General features: G+C 43.0%; 1 protein-coding gene across 9 annotated transcripts in view; it reads right to left on the bottom strand.

The window, feature by feature from the left end:
• AKAP13 (A-kinase anchoring protein 13) overlaps positions 1-22,070 on the bottom strand; it is a 332,046-nt gene that overhangs the window by 233,819 nt on the left and 76,157 nt on the right. For all 9 annotated transcript variants that reach the window (XM_030577586.1, XM_030577582.1, XM_030577585.1 and 6 more), the window contains one exon: positions 4,229-4,271. In XM_030577586.1, coding sequence (XP_030433446.1) covers positions 4,229-4,261 — 33 coding nt within the window. In that variant the 5' untranslated portion in view covers positions 4,262-4,271. The remainder of the gene's footprint in view (positions 1-4,228; positions 4,272-22,070) is intronic.

The raw sequence follows: 22,070 nt of genomic DNA, 5'->3' as shown, positions 1-22,070 counted from the left end.
TGTCACAGGACTGTGACCAATATGTAAAGTGCATTCACTGACCAGCACTGCTGCATCCCACAACTTGATCATAATGCACAAGATCATCTCTGCGTTAAAGCGTGGTCCAGATCATAAAAAGTTTTTGAAAGCCCCAGGTTAGTAGTGACAATTCATCTGTTATGGGGATATAGATAATCCTTGTCAATGACTTCCCAACTCAAAGTTACACGTTATCAATAAGACTCCAGCTGATACAACAGAACCTCTCACGTTAGGGAGGGGGAAAGTGGGTTTAAACTTATTTGCCTTAAATTCACATTATAAACACACTAGACTAGAATACCACCTTTTATAAAATAACTAAGCGTTGATAGTTACACTGAGCTGATAGCTGCTTGACCTGCAGCCTGATTAAATATTGGCATTAATTATATCACACTCTGCTAATGTTTCACTGTGCTATATTGAGGAACACTTGACTGCTCTGCCTCTTCTGACATAAGTTGCAAGGCCTTGTGACTGAATCACTGTGTACACTGGAGCTGAGCCAAATCAAGGAGCTAAGAAAGAACACGTTAAAAAGTATTGTTATAAAGTGTAGGTAACTTACTCAGAGATTAAAAGGAGAGATACAATTGTCACAGGGGAGCCAAATAAAACAAGGGCCAGTTGTTTTCAGCACGAAGTGCGAGCCCACGTTCACATAGATGCTGGAAGAATAGATTGACTTCATTGCTACCTGCTGATTTTTTTTCCAGAGCAGTTGCATCACACCTGCAATTTACAGTTCTTGGCTTTAATTCTCACTCATGAGAGAATGCTGAAACGAAAAGCTGACATTTAATTTTTAAAATGGATTTGAGTCTCTCTCTTTTGGTCTTCAAATAAGCTCTCTCAAAGGCCTGTAGCCATATCATGTCAGATTGTGACTTTACCAGATCTCACAAACTAAGCAGAGACAGGATGGGTCAGCTCTTATGGAACTGGAGAATGAAAATCCAGGTGATTTAGGAAGTAATAGTGGTGATTCAGTTGGTGGCTCTCTTTCCCTCCAATTCAGTGTAATGAATCAATTACCCAGCATGGAGCTAAAGGATATTGTTTTATTGGAAATACCCTTTTTTCTATTATATAAAAAATCTAAGTCCTGAGCACATGTAACCTCTAAGGTTCCCACAACACTTTTCCCAAGTATAAGAGCATTAATCTAGTTGTCTCAGTCAAGTACCAGCAAGGGTAAATTGCATTCTGCCTCTCTAACTAGACCTTGAAGTTCAACTGAAGATATTATTTTTCACTTTCTACTTCTAAAAGTGGCAGGACAGTGCTGTTGGTGCAGAGTAGATGTCAAAAAAAAGAAGCAGTTTGGTGTATGGAGAATGAAGCCCTATATGTATTTTTACTTACACACACCCCTTCCCCGCTTTCAGGATAGAAGTTGCTAGAGATATAGCAACTGCTACTCATATTTTAAACTTTTTTTTTTTTGGACTAAGAAAATAAAGGCCACACTACAAAGACCTCCTGAAAATCACACCAAAACAAACAAACAAAAACAAAAAAAACTTTTCCTGGAAGCAAATCACTGGTGTATGTGGCTCCCTCCAGAAAATCACTACGTTCGTTTCCAATAATTTGCTTCATAGATGGCATAATTCCTTATTAACAAATGAATGACTTGTTTTGAACGCAATTCTTAGCTTTCAGAAATGCAGCCCCCAACCAAGCCTGGTATGGGATGTCTAATAAATGTCAATCTGAGAAAGAACACAAATTCCAAGAACTTTTAGTGCTGTTTGATAGTAATGCCCACTGCTGACTGGTCCTGGAAATTATTCTGCCTCTCCCTTTTGAACAAAAAAGTGGTTGATCTGTTTTTGGTATTAATCTTTTTTCTCTTCCTCTCACATGGAACAATCCACTCAACCGATAGAGAGATATCAGTTGTCAATTAATGGTAGGTAGAACATGAAACTGATCCAAAAAACTACGCAGTCCATAAATTGAAAGCAAACATATTTATTTTCCTGGATTGTTTGCATCTACTGAAACTGGCTCTTGATTCCAGTAGAAGCAGATTAACTTTTATAGCTACTGAGGCGGGCGGGGGGGAATTACCAGAGCAGTAACAGTCATGTCAACATACACGAAGAAAACCTATACAGTATGCCAGCTTTATCATCATTTTGTTCATCACTGTGCTAAACTAAACTTCCATTTAATCCTTCCTGCTCCCACACATGGAAAAAGAGACCTTATAAAGATGTCCAATACATGAATTTATTATCTATAAAATGCAAAACAATCAAAATGATAGGGGGGAAAATAAACTTAGCTTGAGTGCAACGTTAGGACTGAGAAATCAAGCACTATAGAACAGGAAATTCATAAAGTTATGCACTCGAATTTAATTCTGTCTGGTGTTTACATCAAATATATATACATAATCTGCAATTTCTTGTAATCACTCTCTGGTGGTTCCTATCTTTAGAACAAAGTTTCTTCTAAATTGACGTGGCTATAATCTGCCCGTGATTTAACAATTTTTATGTTAAAAATGGTTACAAAATTATACACAATGCAGCTGTGGATTTCAATAAACCATTTTTACAGTCACTTTTCAGAGGAGAATAACAGTCTAGTGATGCTATGTGAAAGAGAAGGTGGCAGTCTGGAAGTAAAAAAATTAAGCTATTGACTGACCAAAGGTGCAGAATTAAAAATGACAAGAGATTAAAGGCCAGTATAGTCCACTATGTCAAACACCCTGTGCTTCACAAAAAACTCCCCACCACCCACTAAGCTCTTACGTCTACTTGCTATGGCTGCCTGCACAAGCACTTTTCTTCCATTAGAACAGGTGAAGCTCTATCAACGGTAGCAATGGTGAGACTATAAATGTAGACTGATCACTAGAGTTTTACCCACCATCTTGGCTAACTCTGCTCAGAGCAGGCACAGACAACATGGAGGCTAAAACATTACTGACTGCCAGTGGCCTGCCGACACTCGAACGCTCAACATTGCCACCAATAGAAGGTGTCAGTGGAGCTGTACCCAGAAGTAGCAACTGACAGATTTTCCAAAACAGCCTAGCATGGATAAGATATTTGAAGGCAATCCTGCTCTGGTTGAAGTCCCATTGACTTCAATAGGAACAGGATCAGATGTGTCATCAGAAGACTTTCCCATACCATTATTTTATTAGGAGAGAAGGATAAGGTCATTAATAAAGCAGACAATCTACAAATTAACAGTTAAGGAATCTCTGTTTTGAAACAACAGGCTGAAGTCTATTTAAGGGGTTTCCCGAATGGAAAAGCTGGTGAGAGGAGCCGTATAAAATATGCATTGCTAATTGTTCAGTGCACATGGCAAAGGTCCCTAGGAAGAGAAGAGAAGTAGCTTACCTAGAGTAGGACAGTGGTTACTTATTTTTACAACTAGCACAGTACATTCACATTCCCTTCCAAACAGGGAATATATTTTGAACAATACAAGGATTCCACAGGCAAACCGCTAACCTGATGCACATCTGTGGTGCTATATACAGTAAAATGGTTAAGCCGCCTGCCACTGATTCCAGCACATATTTGAACAATTTATATACATGTGTGTCTAGCTCTTGTTTGGCAGTTCCTATCATGCTGCAACAGGGCTTCTATTGAGAAGAAAAGGCTATCCTGTTCTTTATTATCTTGGTCATCCATGTCACCAACTTCTAGAGAGACTGATATAAAACATACCGTACTATAGAAACCTTAGAGAACTCTCCTGCCATTTCCTGATGATGACCCAGCTCCATTTCTGTCCTGTCTAAGGTTTGACAAAATATGATACCCGAGGGTGAACATTAAGGTTTCTTGTTTCGCACACAAACTGTGACTTGCAAGACCTCTCAATACTCTCTGAGTTCCAACAGCACTGACGTTCACCCAGAAATGTTCTCCAAAAAGGAAGGGGGTACTTCCATGCTTTTAAGCTTATGCACGGTGCAGAACAGTGTTATACATTACAGCATTCCACAAGTGAGACCCTTAAACTTTCTACTTAAAAGGTATTATCTGGATTAGCTAAAAAGCTTCCTTTTTACTGCAGTACTAGACCTTTAATTTGATTTATTTGGGGAGCAAAGAATAAAACAAGATAACCAAGATCCCTGGGACAGAGCAAAACTCCATCAAATAGGTACAATTTGTGACACAAAAAAAGATAAAACAAGTAGTTTAAATGTTGGTCTACTCACATATAACGGAGCTTGCTGTGGATTAAGTTTCATGACCCAAACACTGGAATGGAAGAGAAAAGATGTGTTAAAAACATTCATTTATCCTCTCTAAAATTAACTCATTTTTCTGGTAAACTGCAGAATCCTAAATGAAGAATATACAAATCCACACAAGACCACAGCTTGAGAAAAATTTCTAACTTTGGTTTCACACTACTTTACCTTACGGGTCCAGCTGATCTAAATAATACAAGAACCAAATTCTTCCACCTTTGCTCATGCTGGGCAGCACTGAATAAGGGTGGCAGAGTCTGGCCCAAAAGGGAATAGATAATTGATATCCTTTATGTCACACATGGCACTGCCCATTTCGGGCTAGACCTTACAGCCTGTCCTGAACATGGCATGTAACTGCACAAACCTAAAAGCAGAGCAGTGGTCCCATTTTGCTCTGAGGGAAGGGGAGGTTCCTTCACCCATTTCAGGCAGAAGTTTACTGCTTCCCTTTACACCCAACCAGCTGCTTTGGCCAGAGTGCAAGGAAGGCAGTGCCAGGACTCCTCCCAGTCAGGGACAGAACAGCCAGCAGCTATCTCCCGCGTTGATAATAGTTAGTGGAGATGGAACTTGGTCCCCTTTACCTTCATGTCAGTTCACCTCTCTTCATTCCCCACATGCATCTTGAAAACCACCTGTTTCCAAATGTGTTCTTTAGTGTGATGACTGTTGTAACCCTTCCAAGCATTTGACAACCTACTGATATTTACCCCCTTCTATTTTTTTTTTGTTGGGTCCTTTATAGGACGGTCTTTTAATCTCCACAAATGTGCTGAGTTCTCCGCAATGGTGCAGAATGCCCTGAAGGTCTCTGCGTGTTGCATGTTAATAATTATTATTATTCCATTACACTTTGCCAATAATTCCCCCCCCCCCACCTTTTAGCACAAAACTGTTTTATTTATTATAGCTGTTCTCCCTCAAGTCACAACTACAGTACTGATGGCTTGTTCCAGAATGAAGTGATGAAATCCATTAGTCTGGCAAATGTATCATCCAAAGGGACCAGATTCCTGTGCTTGCTGGAGTGGTGACTTTCAGGAAAGATTCCAAGAAAATGCAGTACGCTGAAAAATCATTCTTTATGAAATTCAGGAATGTTCTTCAGAGAAAGCAATATATAGTGCCCAAGCATTTCTTCAGTGACACCCTAGCCAGGAAACATCAGTCCTTGTCCCAATTGTTTCCTATTCCAGTCTGGGAATCCTTAGAGGGTAAGCCATGCATAGATGAAAAAGTTTTTTGAAACATTTAGCCGCTGTTGGAGGTAGATGCCATTTAAATTCTGTGCTGTGACAATGCACGCTGCTTTCTAGAGCCTTTAAACTAACATTAAGGATTGCCCTTATATTGCCAGGAGATTAAAGTCTCTTGTGTACCCCAAGGGCAGGTGCAACATGCACACTGGCAATGCAAGCCCTCCTTTCATAGCTCCTCAGAAGACATGCCTCAAACTTAACTTAGAAGGATCAATTACTTGAAAGGCGAGAAGGAAATTCAAGCTCTGCACCCACATAATCCTTGGCTTCTATGCTTACACTGCCAACAAAAGTATCAGTTAGTGAAAACTGTGTTGATAGCTCTAGCTTCTATCCCAGGGGTGGGCAAACTTTTTGGCCTGAGGGCCACATTGGGGTTGTGAAACAGTATGGAAGGCCCGGTAGGGAAGGCTGTGCCCCCGCAAACAGCCTGTCCCCCACCCCTATCCACCTCCTCCCACTTCCCACCCCTGATTGTCCACCTCAGAACCTCCGACCCATCCAACCCCCTCATCACTCCTTGTCCCCTGACTACCCCCTCCCAGGATCTCCACCCCCTATCCTACACCCCCGCTCCCTGTCTCCTGACAATCCCCTCCCGGGACCCCCTACCCCTAACTGCTCCCCTGGGATACCCACCCCATCCCAGCCCCTTCTGGAACGTGGCCCTGCAAACATGTGCAGAGGACTCAGGAGGAGCAAGGGCAGCTACGCAGTCGGAAAGAAGTGGCGGTTTCCCCTTCAAAGCGCCACTTCTCTTCGGCCAGCTGCGCGGCCACCCGGTGCTCCTCCTGAGTCCTCCACCTGTGTTCCCTGCGCTCCCGGTCTGCTCCCCTGCCCTTGCAGTGCAGCCCCTCCCTCCTGCAGGGGGGTGCGCTAGTGCTGAGCTGCCCGAGTACCCAGCCCTGGGTCTCCCTGTTGTTGGGGGTCCCGTGCCGGGGGAGGGGCAGTGTTCCCTTGTAAATCTGCCCCTGAGCCACGCTGCCCAGGTGGAGCCAGCCATGCCGCCGCGCTGCTGGCACGGCAAGCTGAGGCTGTGGGGGAGAGATTGGGGCCAGCCGGGAGCTCAGTGACTGGGCAGGAGGGCCCTGCGGGCTGGATGCAGCCTGCGGGCCGTAGTTTGCCAACTTCTGTTCTATCCACTAGTACTTATCCTGAGACCCACCAGCTCATTTCCCACAGGCCAAAGAGTCAAGAGATGGTAATGACTTTCCATCACTACTAACATGGACCACAGTACCCATAGTTCATTTCAGTACCCAACCCCCTCCACCTTCCATATCGCCCCTTCCTATCATGGTTGTGTCCCTAGATTTCCCCACAGAGAACTGTATTTCTTTAAACATAACTTCCATTTCCTTTTCTTCTGGAGTTGTGAAAATAAAAAGCACCTCTGTAGAAGACAGACAATCTAGTGCTCGGAGAAATGTACTATAGCGGGGTTCTCAAACTTTTGTACTGGTGACCCCTTTCACATCACAAGCCTCTGAGTGCAACCCCCAAAATAAATTTAAAAAACACATTTTTATATTTTTAACACCATTATAAATGCTGGAGGCAAAGCAGGATCGGGGTGGAGGCTGACAGCTCACAACCCACCCCCCACGTAATAACCTCACGACCCCCTGAGGGTTTCCGACCCCCACTTTGAGAACCCCTGTACTATAGGTATGGGGGTGGGGGAAGCTTCTCTATGTAGAGCCAATGGCAAAAGCCTGCAAGCTTTTCTTTCAACTTCCCAGATGTTCACTTTGCTTGAAAGGAGCTATGAGGAGAAGTTAGTAGCTGATTCTAGTATGCTTGTATTCAAAGGTTTCCAGGAGCCAGGCACCAGAATCCTAACTGCACATGGTGAGAATGTACATCTCAGTCTGGGAGAGCCTGAATACCGGTACGGGATATTTGAAGCAGTTTTTGGTTCTCTCTCTTTTTTTTTTTTTTTTTTTTTTTTTTTTAAATAAAGCACTATACAACATAGAAACAGAAATCAAATGTAGCCTTAGAGATAAGGATAGATTTTTCACTTCGCTCTCCTGGTGAGTTCATAAATCCCTTGCAGTTTGGTTTTGTGATTTGTTGCATCATCAAATCTTTCCAAGGAAGCTGAAGCCTTTGCGCCTATTCATCATCCTAGGATCATAGGTATTATTGTGACTGTCAGTACATCTAATCTCCCAGGACCAACCTAGAAGGGAAGGATGACATTGCAGCTCAAGTTTTGGGAACAGAAGTCAGAAAAACTGGTTTCTGTTCCCAGCTCCATCATGGATATTCTGTATGACCTGGGGAAAAGATCTCTGGGTTAAATTTTGGGCCCACTGAAGTCAGTGGGATTTTTGACATTAGTTTCAATGGGGACAGGATTTGACGTACTAATAACCGCAACGTGCTTTGAGATCCACATATGGAGAGGAGCAAAGCTTTAGTCTTATCATAGGACTTTTCAATTGTGCTCATTTCCTGCAGTAGTGATGGGAGCAAATCTCTACGTACTTAAGGACCCCGGTAAACAGGGTGAAAATGCCCACCAGCACCTAACTCACATACTTCGAATATCTGCTCCAAACCTACCCCTTCCCTGCGGTTTGCCTTCATTGTTAGACAGCAAACAAAATAAACCTCAGCCTAAACTTTCTCCGGAGCTTAGCAATTCCTGCGCTCCTTCGCCTGAACGATACCCTCCAATTCCCTTTGCCTTACAGTCAAATCTTTTTGTACACCTTGGTAAGACTAATTATTTAGACTTGCCTGGACAAGGAGGAATCAGCATAATCACTTTATATTTCTGTGCAGGGTCCTAGTACCTGACATCTTGTTATATACACCCTCATTCTGGTCATAACATCACATCCACTTTCAATCACATTCTCTTCCATGAGTCACAATAAACAGTTTACGAAATAGCTGCCTTCAAAAGACTTGTTTTGCCTTTTCCCTGCCTTTCAGCTTGTAAGACAGTGTATTACTTGTGAAAATGAGAGACCAATAACATTGGCTTGAGCGTGGCATGTTTTTGAGAGGTGCAGAGCAAGTTTCCTGCACACAGTTCTGTCAATGAACCTCTCCTGATCTACAATCGCCCCTGCTCTTCCAGTCCTATTCCCCGCTCGAATCACACATCTCTCTCTGCTAATTCTCCTCAGCCTGAGCGACAAGAGCCCCAGATATTCTGGAGCTGGGCCTCTTGAACAGGCACTGAGAGTGTTGTCCAGCTGAGTGCCTTTTCTTGTGTGTCATGAAAACTAGGTTGAGACTGAACAGTTTTTCATTTTGATATAGACCATTGTTTCAACCTACCTTCCCCATGAAGTACCAACTAATCATTCAGATTTTCACAAGAGAGGCCTATTTCTGATGGGCTTCTCCCGTGTTCTGGAATTAAATGCTGTAATCTCTGGTTTGATAATTTAATGATATTTGCATAATGACATGATGATGCAAACATTATGACATCAAACCACCACACTCCTGTCTCAAATCAGGGTGTTTAAAGGGAGCAAAAACTTTGTCTACGAGTAGATTCTTCTTCAATATTCAGTTCCTCCACTGCCCTGAAAATATTCTGCACCATACAGGAAAACAATTTTCTTTATTGTAAACTAGAATGGCTAATTTGTACTTTTATACTATTTAATCAGCTGAGTTCACAAACAACCACATTTTACACTCATAGATTAAAGATAAAACCTGTATAATCATCTCATTGTATAGTATCTATCTTATCAAGGAAGATAAACATGTTTTACAAACTAGCAGAGAATACTTCACCTGCCCCTGAAATTCCACCACACAGCAGCCATTCTACACCAGCAACATTACATTACAGGGTTATTGCCAGGAGCGGCGCTAGGGTTTTTGGCGCCCTAGGTGGGGGTCCTTCTGCGGTCCCAGTCAGCAGCGGGGGGGGGGGGAGTGTTCTTCCGCGCTCCCGGTCTTCGGGGCACTTCAGCGGCGGGTCCCAGAGCGAATGAAGGACCCGCCGCAGAATTGCCACCAAAGACCCAGAGTGCGGAAGGATCCCCCGCCACTGAATTGCCGCCGAAGACATGGAGTGCGGAAGGACCCTCTGTCACCGAACTGCCGCTGAGGGCCGCAAAATGCCGCCCTCTCAAATCCTGGTGCCCTAGGCGACCGCCTAGGTCGCCTAAATGGAAGCGCCGGCCCTGGTTATTGCATATGGAAGTACAAAGTTACTCAATTCAACAGATATCACGTGAGGAATTTAAAAAGTGACCAGATTTTGGATCTGAGCAAGATAACACAACTAACACCTTTACTCTTATTCTTTTAGGACTTTTTCTGAAGATCTAATTTATTCTTTATTAATTTTTCAAGAGCTATTTAGTTTTTAGTTTCTCAGAAAGAACTCTACTGAAAGGAAGGAATCCTAATCAGTTCTTTCCCACTCCTCCTCCCATTTTAAAATAGGATTTCTCTTTCATTCTGGAAACTCCCAGTAAAGTGCGTCAGGCTCCAAGGTATTTGCAGTCACCCTCCTTATAGCATTTGTTCCACTTCTGTGGTTTGAAGGTGGATACATTCGCACGCTTTCAGAATCCAAAAGGCACATAAGTATGCACACTCTGAATGAGGTCAAGTATCAGAGGGGTAGCCATCAGACTCCTCGTTTTTTTACTCTGAATGAGGCTATGCCTCGATTTCAGAGTTCCAGTTGTCTTGTTTGTGCACACAAACCTGCAGAGAAAATGTGTTCCTTATTACACTACGCACGGTCATTTGAGTCTCCTCTCTCACAGCAGCCACCTGTCATCTCTTGGCAGGTAAAGGTCTGATCCAAAGCCCACAAAAGTCAATGACCACTTCCATTGACCAAAGTGGGCTTTAAATCAGCTCTAAGAGTGCAAGCATTCTGGGGCAGGGACTCTTTTTATTATTATATGCTAGTACATCACCTAGCACACTGGGGCTCCATCTCTACCTGGGCCTCTAGGCACTACTGCAACACAGGTATGGCTCTAGCAGATTTTTTAGTTGACTTGCAGCAGGTGTGTGTGTTTGTGCTTGGGAGGTGGGGGAGTGGGGGTGCTAGAGAGGTACTGATAGGAGTACCAGGTATCTGAGAAAAACCTCTCCCTCTGCTCATGCATGTTTCACAGATGCCTTTCCCTCCACAAAAACAGGAATTTCAAGATGAAGGCTCTTTCAAATGGGAGCAATGGTGTTTTTCACACAGCCCCGAAGCAACCATGCTTCAATCACAGAATCCCTCTCTCTAAGCCAGCACTGACCTGTGGACTGCAGCGCCTTGTGATACATTACAGATCAATTCCTGGGTCCCCACATGGGTAGGCGGGACTTGGAGTGTTAAGAAGGGAGCCTACTCAGCCTGTGCAGGCAAGAGGTGAAGCCAACGAGTGCCAGACAGTACTCAAAAACAATCTCTCTAGACAATTAAATGACATTGACTGGCTTCTAGGAATGATCCTGGCCACAATACAAGGAAAACTTGGGGTGGGGGAGCCCCCGCAAAGAGCGAAGCAGAAATGTGAAGATCTCTCCAGCAATGAAATATTGCTCTCTCGGGTTTTCACAGAATAGTCTACATATGTTTAGTGTTTGTGCTACAGTCCTTTATAACCCGAAGGCTGCCTTATCATTATTGTGTGTCGCCAATAAAAGCTAAAAGCAACACATTTCTTGAATTCCTGGGATTTTGCACCGCCTGCAAGCATTCTGCAGCAGCTCAGTCAACCCGGACAAGGAATGCAGATGACTTTAGAAGACAAGCATTCTTTACAGAGCCCTGCGAGCACAAGGTGGACTGCCCAACTCCGATCAGTTACAAATAGGTTACTCGTCAAAACTAAAATTATTGTCCTGTGATACTCATGGATGGGTATGTTGGATCAGTGACAGCCTTGCCAAGCTAGCATTATTTGCCACTAGTCCTGTTTATCCCGGAGTTGGTCCTGAAAGCTTAGCTTAAATTCAGTTAAGCTGCCATCCGTTACCACAGGGAACTTGAACAGGATGGAGAACTTCCACATTGCAATGCAAAAGGAACAGCAACCATACACAGGAAGCTACGTAGCACTGATTCTGATACACATGAGAATTCTTTAGTCTCGAATTTATATGTAGGCAGAGCAGCAGGGGAGGAGGCAACTAGCGAGGAGGCAAATTGGGGGTTTCTAGACAGCTCTGCATGTACTACACAATACAGTTTCTGCAGCATAAACAACAGAGGGGGGTCTGCTTTGGCAGCATGTCTTTTGGTATTGCACTTGCCCTGCACTCAGCACCTCATGTCATTTGATTAAACAAACGTGACATGATCTGATACTAAGTAGACTGTGCCTTTTCCCCTAAAATATCCCACTTCTGCTATCATCATTTATAGAAATGGTGGACACTCTGGTGTATGCTGGGCTCCCATAACTACTGTTATTTTTACCACCATGTTATCTAACTCTGTTCCGAGCAGGTCACTGTGATGACAGTGCTGCACACTGTCAGATCAGGGCTCCTACCTAGCCACACTGGGAAATTTTGAAGGGAAAAAGTCTAGTGGAGGCAAGGTCATAGAGACAAAGCAGACAGCTGTTGTAGACACTTCATCATCAGTGTCATTTTACTGGAGAGGAGGTCATGAAACTGATTATTGTGAATAGCTATATAAATTAATTGCAGCGCAAATGTAGACGATACTGCAATTTGGTCTGCGGCCTCAATCTAGTTCCGGGAGGAGAAGCAACTCCACAACTAAAAGGACAGCACTGATCCATCTGGTTCCCCCAGTGGCAATCCCAGCACAAACCGGGTGGGCAAAGAAGAACAAAATCCCTGCCAAACCAGTTTAAAGCCCATTACATAGGAGTGTGAGGAAAGAGGCTTGCCACTGCCCCTGCTATAGCTGTTTCAGAGAGAGGAAGGATGCAACTGTCAAGAGCTGGCATTCCACATTTTTCACTAGCACTAGCTGTGCTTTTTAAAAGAAAATAAGAAACTGTCTGTGCTTTGAACTTCTTCCTAAGGCCCACTCTGCCACCCCAAAGCAAACTAATAAAAGAGAGAGTTATTTTACGCTTTCAGCAGACACATGCAAGCCATTTTAGCTCCAAGTGATCATTCCTTTCTCACACACATGCACGCTCTCAAGGAAGATATTAAAATAAGCATTGTTATTTACAGAAAACCAATTTTAAGCAGCAGAATACATATGTATAAAAAAACCCTTCCTCTTGACATGACCACTGTGAGCAGACAGAGAAAATTCCTGCATTGTCTGGTATTAGAGAGAGCAGTGCTGCAGATGACAAAGATCTAACCCAAATGCTACACCAGAATAGTACCCAATTAGTATCACGTTTGGGGCTCAGTGAACAAGGTGGAGCTGAATCTGTTCTCTCTTACCTCTGGTAAAGAAATAGACAGGGGCTGCACCACTCAGGCCTGGTCTAGCCCTAAAAAATCCAACCCCCTAAGCACCTTAGCTATGCTGACCTACCACCCAGTGTGGACACGGCTAGGTCGATGGAAGAATGCTTCCGTTACTCTAGCTGGAATTACAGAATTAACAAAATTAAGGAAGGTGAAGCTAGATTTCTTCACAAAACTAGTCGCTCAGAGAAAAAGAGCAGGTCAGTCACTCGCCAGGGAACCATCTCGCTGCCACAGGTGGGAACAAGGAACTGGGGAAGAGTCATGGCCACTCCGCCCTTCACACCTTTGCACGAGAAGGCAAAGTGCACATGTGCAGCCCCAGACACAGCTATTAAAAAAAAAAATCCCATCTCATGCTCACGCGGCACATGTGCCCTGTCAGTGGGATCCACACCAACACCGACTCAAAGAACAATTGTTATATGCACTCAGTTCAAAAGGATGTTTACAGAGCCAAAAATAAGGCTCTAGCAATAGCCACAGCTTACAGCAGGCTCGGAAGTGTCTGATTCCCTTCCCTAGGGCAGCTTGTTGACTAAAAGGGAATAAATAATGGAAACAGTTGGAATTCACAATGGTCTCTTTAAAATGTCTCCACAGCTGCGGTTGTAAATAGATCGAGCCAAGCCAGTCCATGTTACCTTTTGCAATGGGAACATGAGTCCTGCCTCACTCTGGTCCTGGCCACAATGAAAAGCTCAAGCCCTGTTGCCCCAAGTGTGTGGCATCTGCCTTCAGGCACATCACAATGGTGGCCGTGCCATCACCCAGCTGTGATCCAAGCACATCCCATGTCACAACAAGGCTGTGAGAATCCTATCTCCACCAATGGGCCACACTTCGATACCCTTGCTCCCAATGAGTAGCAACTTGCTCCACGAGTAGTTTCATTGACTTCAGCACGAGTAATTGTATCAGAAACTGAACCGGTGTCAACAACAGTCAAGCTTCCTTCCCCCAGACTCAGTGCAAGCAGCACTCCTGATGCTCACCCAGAAGCAATGTGAATGCATCATATTTCACCAGAGAGTATTTCCTTGCTCCGCCCCCATATTACCCTAGGGTAGTGTGGGCACAGCCCAGCATACTGTGAGCCAACTGCCACTTCCCCTCCGTTGCATTGTGAGCACACGCACCCATCATTGAGAACATGGCACCTGACGCCCCACCCATGACGCAATGGAATCAAAATTATCTTCAATGCTCTCATCACAATGCAGGTGTAATAGACTGCTCTAGTACATATGATTAGGCCTCACTAAGAGCTAGCTTACTGAGAGCAGGAGACTTACTGACACCTCACAAATGCACTCCTTTAGCTCAGAGGTGGGGGGTTGGGCTTGACAAGGAAGGTCCTGAGTTAAATCCCTACACAGGGTAAATATTTAAAGTGCCCAACTCTCAATTTCAAATATGACTTGGGTGCTTGAGTAAAAATGGTATCCCACAATGCCATTTTTAAGCGGTCACTTTTCAGAGTATGACTACTCAAACTCAGAACGTCTTCTGTGGGTCTCTGTGAGACGTAATATTCCTGAATATACATACATACATACATACATACACACACACACACAGAGAAAATATATGAATGAATGTGTGTTTGTAAAGTTTTGCTACAAACTTGGCGAAGTCATATATGCCAACAGGAATAAACCAAATGCTCAGATTAAATAAAAAGAAGTTGAGATCCCAAAATAGTTCAAGGATCGGTAACAGAATACATAACTGCATCTTACATAACCCTCTGACAACGGGTATAGTTCAAATATCTGCAGCCAAAACATCAGGCTGTATATTACTCCATCAGCACTTGACACTTACTAGGTTACCTACTGTGCACATGTTATTAAAAGCTTGAATTCCACTATTTGCCTTTTAAACACAAAATCGATTTTAGCCTTTTCGGATGAAGGAATTGTGGAGGGCAAACATTTGCAGATGAATATTTTCATTATGTTGTATATAACAAGTTCTGTGGGTTAACCTTTGTAGTTACTTGTCATCCATTTGAGACCTGTCTCTGTACATTTCCTCAGATTGCTCTTTGCAAACCTGTTGTCTGTAAAACTAGATAAAAAGATTTTATACAGACTAGAAGAATTGCTGCCTGTTGGTAGAAATCTGCCAGTTACTCTTCTCTTGGGATTCGGGGTGTACGCACAGGGAATATAGTGTTTTAAATGTTTGTGTTGTGTGAGGGGACTCGTTAATGAACAGTCTGTTGAATATGCACCCAGTCACCCCACAAACACGCTCATTATCCTACCCCTCTAATCACATTTTAAATTACTAAATTGAACAGACACACCACAAAGCTGATGATGCCTACATCACGCACTAATTAAAAGGGGACTCATTTTGAAGCGGGTGGTCTTAAAATCTAAACCCCTGTAGATGATGTTTGGTTCACAGACACATTTACACCCACTGCTCCACTCTGCTCTCATGTGTGCAGAATATTGAGCCTTACAAGCCTCCTGGCATTGTGTCCTGGGCACACTCATGAGAGGAGTAGGATATGTGCTGTGTGGGGTCACAGCTTTGGCCCATTTTCTGTGCACATGCTCAGATACTGAGATTAAAATATGCCATTTCCATTAACACTGTCTAGGCACTTTTATGTGCCCCCATCTCAGCAAACAAGGAGCAAGAGTCCTTCCTGTAACTTCATTCACTAAAAGATTCATGGAAAATGAATCTAAGACATGAATGCCGCTGAAGCAAATTCAGTTGGGTTTTTTATTTGAACAAATATTCATGAACACAGTCGCAGCACTCAAACGTTCAAACCGTTTCATTTAAATTCATGTTTAGTTTGTCACACATTTTGTAGCAATTCAGAACATCCAGCTTGTGATTTGTCTGGAGTTCTATTTTGTCTCTCCCCTTAAAATAACACAGTAAAATTCCTTGCCTTTACAAATTTGAAAATAGGGCATGAAACAACAATTCCAGGTTGAAGCACTTAAAAAAGCAATAGTGGTTTCAAACAATGAAAAGATCAGCAGGGGTCAGAAAAAACAAGATCTGAAACCACCATTTTCTCATAATAGAAAAAAATATCCTTCTGCCCCCTTAAACATTAAAAACAGAATTAATACGGTGGATCTTCTTATTAAAAGCTGTCCAGAATTCTATTATGTGCTATTTTACATTTAGATTCACTGGGGAAGCAATGAAGGACAATTAAATAGCTAATGTCTGCTGGGCAAGGGACTTCTTTGTCTCTCTGTTGTTGTCTCGCTGTAGCACTCTAAGGTCCCAATGAGATTTACTGTGCTAAGCACATATGATGGGGCTTACTCCCATCACCTGTCAGGCAAGGGGTTAAGAGCAAATTAGTGCACCTGTAGCTGATGGACTGACTGCTCTTCCCTCTGGTGAGGAGGCAAAGTAAGCATCATTAGGTACCTACCCTTTATAGGAACCAGAGAACTCACTAGGGAGGAGACTGCAGAGAACACAGTATTCTCCTCGGGAGAGAAACCCACAGTGGTGGTAGCAAGAAGCTGGGCAGAAGGATTCCCAAGGAGCAGGGTAGGCTCCCGGTGGGGGAGGGTGCTGTTAGAGGGCCAGTTAAAAGGACTTCAGTGGAGCCTAAGAGGTGCAAGAGTGGTTAGTTTTGTAGAGAACCAAGGAGCTGGGAGGTCCATGGAGAAGCCAGCGGCCTGAGAACCAAAGGGAAGGTGTATTAAAAACAGGCTGTGGGAAAGCAGCACAAGGGGGCTCAGAGGTAGGAAGAGGCCCAGGGAAACAGAAGCACGCTTGAAGAAGCAGACCTATCTGCTTAATATAGGGTCCCAGGGGAAGAGCCCAGCGTAGAGGCTGGGGGGCCTGAGTTCCCCTACCAGCCCTGGATAAGGAGGCATGCAAGCCCTACAGAAGAAATACTAAGCCCAGGTTGGGGCTGAAGACTGACCCCAAAAGACAGGCTGAGGAATCGCCCAGGAGGAGGGAGAGGTCTTTTGTGTTGGCATATTTTGTGAACTTTCAGTTGGACCTTTCTGTTACTGTGGACGGGGACTGTGCTTTATGTAACTTGGCCTGAGGGCTGAGCCAGAGAAGATCCAGAGAGAGGCAGAAGGCCTGCAAGAGGTGCTGGTGACAAGGTCCCCTTGCAGCATCGTACCCTGACACAACGGGGAATTATGGGTTGTGAGTACACTAATGTACAGAACCGCACAAACATAAGAAAATATGTTCCCTATCCTGAAGAAGTTACAGACCAGGAAGGGTGAGGGAGAGGGATACAACCATCATGTGCATGTATATTTATAACATTGTGTTTTTGTAACAAATACATATCATCATCTATGTCCACGTACTCCTCGATCTAACATGATATCAGTTGGTGGGATTCTTGTACATGTTCCAGAAAAAGCAGGCCCAACGGAGAGATCCGAAGGAGAGGCTAGTGACGTAAGGGATCGGTTCATGTGTAAGGGGCAGTGTGGACAAACAGCTGTCTATCCTGTTTCCAGATGGGCCTGCTGAGTTGGATAAATGGCTCTTAGAGATCCACAATAGCAAGTACCATTCTGACTATATCTAACCTTCTCTTTCAAAAGAGTAAGTGTAAATTAAATACCTGCCTCAGTAGCATCATCTGGATCCTTCTTGGTGGCCACGAATGCACAACTGAGAAGCTCTGGAGACATAAAGCGGCATGTAAGGATGAAGAACTATCCTTCTTTTAGACACCTGTACTGTAGAGTAGCCCTTTACAGTAATGGCTTAGGGTGCTTTATAGGTGAAAACAATGGCTATGGGATTTTTAGAAACATGAAAATGACAGTGCTTGGCTCCAGCAGCTTATAACAACTATGTGAATTGGGAGGAATGCGGGTATTTGAACATATACTCAGACCCACCCGCTCCAAGTCCTTGGGAACACTATAAGCTACATGAGGGGATACTTCAGGTGTATCCAGCTTCAAACTTTGCTGGCTCATAATTTCACACTTAGCTGAAGTTGGATCTAAACACTTGGAAATTGGTCATAGATTTTCTATTTACTTTTTTTTTGGTTAACACTATTCAATATTTGTTAAGCTCTAAATAGTGTGCACAGTGCTCTACAAGACTGTTGTTGCCATTAGAAGCTCATGGTCTAAAGGGACAAAGATCAGGCACACAAAGGAATCCAGAGGGAGGTTTTGTAGGCCTCCTGGAAGGAGTTTTAGAATATGAGAGGACAGGAGAAAGAGTTCAAGCTGTAAGGGGCAACACACGAAGGCACAAAGCTAGCAGTGGAAGAAGGAATTGAAGGGTTATTTGGGTATGATGCAATATGGGGCAATTTACATAAAGCTGGTCTGAAAAATGGGAAACAGATATGGGTGACCATGGGAATTTGCTGCATGCCTTACCGGGGTTAAGCCTTATGTTACTTCACAAGATTATAGGAATAACATTTCAAAGCATAGTACAAGCTATAAATTCTTTCTTCTCAATTAGAATTGCTCTACCTGTGCAGACTACCTGACACATGTGAAGTCACAGACCGACTTTCTTCATGTTGTGAGAGAGATTTTGGATAACACGCTTAAAACACACAAGTAAAGTATTCCACAGCAAAATGCCCATAGCAACTCTCTGCTCGTCAGCCTTAGGCAAATGGCCTATAATCCGCCAATAAAAGTTTAAATAATTCAGGGATTAACAGAACACAAATCTGGTGTTCCTGGGACCTGACAAATATCCACTGAAGCCAATGGGAGTCCTTCCTTTGACTTGAATGAGCACTGGATTAGATCCTCACTACATTCTTAAATGTAGCCAAAAAATGTACTGGGTGGGAGCAAATCTACCTAACTTGATCAGTTGGCATGATTTCATTTTCGCATTACTCGCATTACAGGAAAGAAATCAAGCTCCCAAAAAACAAACTCCTCATTCATCAAAATATAGAAGATGGCCGTGAGGGCACTTCCACACTCACACATTATAATAAAACTCTGTCAATCTATGCATAATTACAAACATTGGTAAGACAGGTTCCCTGCCCCAAAGTACTTATGCTGTAAATTTTCCAAAATAAACAAAGACAAGACATAGGACAAGAGAGGAGGACAGGGAGGGTGTGGGTTCATGAGGATAACAACAGATCGGCAATTTGGTGCTTAAGTCCCTTTTCAGGAAATTGTACCATCGATATTTATTTCATGATTATTTATTGTAGTTCTTCTAAATAAACCTCAGTATCATGACAAACAACAAGTTGGAGCTTTGTCTCCTTACCTTTTGAGCTGTGCATGATGCTGTTAAAAAACCTAAGGTAACAAAATTCAACTGATCACTTAATGCTATGATGGAAAAGACAAAAAAAAAATCTTTGTAGCAACCCTAGACTTAAAAGCAAAATACTAATCAAACAGAAGTTAGCTTGAGATTCCAGCAGATCGAAACTCTAGGTTTCCAAAGAAGAGAAGATACAGCGCAAAAGGCAATGTCCATCTCTGCCTTAATTCTGAAAGTCAATTTATTTTCACAGCATGGGACTGGGTTTAGGAGGGATTTAGCTGGCCTTTAGGCTTTGGCCCCTCTGTGCTTTGAATGTCACCCATATTCAATAAATAGCACAAATACATGATAATATAATGAACCAGCACTAGGTGTACCTCAATGCCCTCTACTGGATTACCATGTGAGAGGAGATTAAAAAGACCAGTACCATTTACTTTAGAAAAGAGACATAACTATGCAAATGATCAATATGTGCATGGAGAAACTCAATCAGCTACTATTTACTGACTCATGTAATAAAGGGAACAAAATTAATTAAATGAGAAGAGAACAAAGTAAATAATAGAAATGCTTTACACAGTTAACCTGTAGGACACTCTGCCAAAATATACTATAAGGCAAAACATTTAGTAGCATTCCTAAAAAGGCTTAGATGTTTCTATGAATAAGAAGAGAGCTGCATTTATACGAGTTCAGGATAAACATCTATCCAGAAGATCAACCCATATGATTCGAGACAGAAGCCAACCACAAACTGCAAGAGGTTAGAAAGACGCTCCCCCACCCGCCTCCTCCAGCCACGTTAATACATGATTGTCCATTATGGGGGTTTGAACCAAGGGTGGCTCTATGTATTTTGCCAGCACAAGCACGGCAGTCAGGAGGCTTTTGGCAGCGCACCTACCGAAACCACGGGACCGGCGGACCTCCCGCAGAAACGCCGCCGAAAGCAGCCTGACTGCCGTCCTCACGGTGACCGGCAGGCCACCCCCATGGCTTGCCGCCTCAGGCACACGCTCGCTGCGCTGGTGCCCGGAGCTGCCCCTAGTTTGAACCTTCCTGGTTGGGGACAGGATGTTGGAGGAGAGATGCTGTGGTAAAAAATAGTATGCCCAGAGAAGATTTTTGCAAACACATAAAGGACATGTCACCACCATGAAGAGTCATTGACCACAGTGGTAAAGAGCTGAGGGAGAGGTACGTAAGCCTGGCACTTTAAAAATAACATGGCAGAACACTTTAAGCTATGATAATGCAGCATGCAGATAACAAGGCTGAGTTGCAAAGTGCAGACCTTTTTTTCTTTTTTTTAAGATGAAGTGTTTGTGAACGTCAATGTTTAAACAACTTGCTGTGGTTTACGGTTTCCTGCTAAAATTATCACATAAAAAAAAAAAGTTTCATGTGCAGCATTTCCTCAGGTGACGCTTGCTTCCCAGCTGTATCCGGTCTCAGGCATAACAGAACCACATGCTGCCCTAGAATGCAAACACTGGCACATTCATTCAGCAGCAGCAGACATGAGACTCTTTCTGCAATGAGAGAAGATTCCTATTTTGAAGATTTTGTTGGGATTTTCAAAAGCTCAGTCCAGGCCTACTTCGACTTCCACTGACTTCAAAAGGAACATTAGGACAATACTGAGCCACATTTGAGTGTAACACAGACAAATTTAAAATTATAAGCATAAAAAGAATGGGGATGATAAAATTGATTGAGTTTTACCTTTTTTCCAACTCCTATGGGGAAAAATGTCAAAACAGTTCACGTGAAAATGACTTAAAAAACAAAACTCCGCTTCCTGATTTTTTTTCGGAATTCTCAGATCCTAGGCCGTTAGGCACAAATTCCCTGCAGTGAGACCCAAGGGGTTGCTACAGCAACAATCTTTAAAAGATTGGGTTATCCTGTTCATTGCACCATACCAAAGAAGAAGGAAAAAAACCAAAACACAATGGGTGATAAAAGTCAACCAAGTGTCACTGATTTCATTGACTGATTAAATAAAATGCTCTGGATACAGATTAACTTGCTTTGCTTCATATTAATTATTTCATGTTCCTGGAACTGAGAACTGAAATTGCTTTGTTAGATTGAAATCTGGTATAGTTTCACTGGATCTTTCATAAGTGCCCCCACTGAAGTGCAGAGCTGTGCAGAATCAACCAGTTACAGTTCACCCCAGTTTCAATCAACATTGTCAGTGGTTGTCACAAGTAACATCCTAAAAAGTATCTTTCCCTGCCCTCATTTTTAAATTCTTCTTTCTGCAACAATCCTATTTAAAAGTGCTAAGATTGTCAACTGATTACTCACTTCCCAATAAAAAGGCTGGAGTGAGATAAAACAGTGACCAAGGTTAATAAAGCCAACAATACTCCCCAAACTTTGGAAACGAAAGTAGCAGCAGCCTCCCTCTTTAAAATGGTTGCTTGGGTTCTTCTCTGCCATCCCCACCCATCCATCTCTACTCCCTGTAAAGAAACTGTATTAAAGAGCCAGAATCCAAACATGCACCACTCTACAGCCCATGTGCCCAATTTCAAATAACTAGAAGTACAGTAAATGTTGAAATGAGAGAGAGTAAAGGATTATCAGCTGGCTCTAATTATACCAACTGATCTCATCCTCTTGCCATAAGCCTCTTTCACATGTCCGGAATCTATTTGTGTAACACAAAGACAAGCTTCTTTTAATATACACTGTATGTAACGAGGAGGGGTGTGCATAATCACTGGCTCAATATCAGCATAGTTAATGTTTTACATCACCAGGACTCACTTATATCAAGCTATTATCTAGGCCCTCACCTGCCTATTTTTATTTCGAAATATCCACCATCACTGACGTAAATGCTTTTAAAAATAAATATTTTTACTAACACTATCTTA

This window comes from Gopherus evgoodei, chromosome 10 (genome assembly GCF_007399415.2).
Source record: "Gopherus evgoodei ecotype Sinaloan lineage chromosome 10, rGopEvg1_v1.p, whole genome shotgun sequence".
Taxonomy (NCBI): domain Eukaryota; kingdom Metazoa; phylum Chordata; order Testudines; family Testudinidae; genus Gopherus; species Gopherus evgoodei.
The sequence above is the reverse complement of the archived record's forward strand: the minus strand, read 5'-3'. Positions and strand labels throughout refer to the sequence as shown.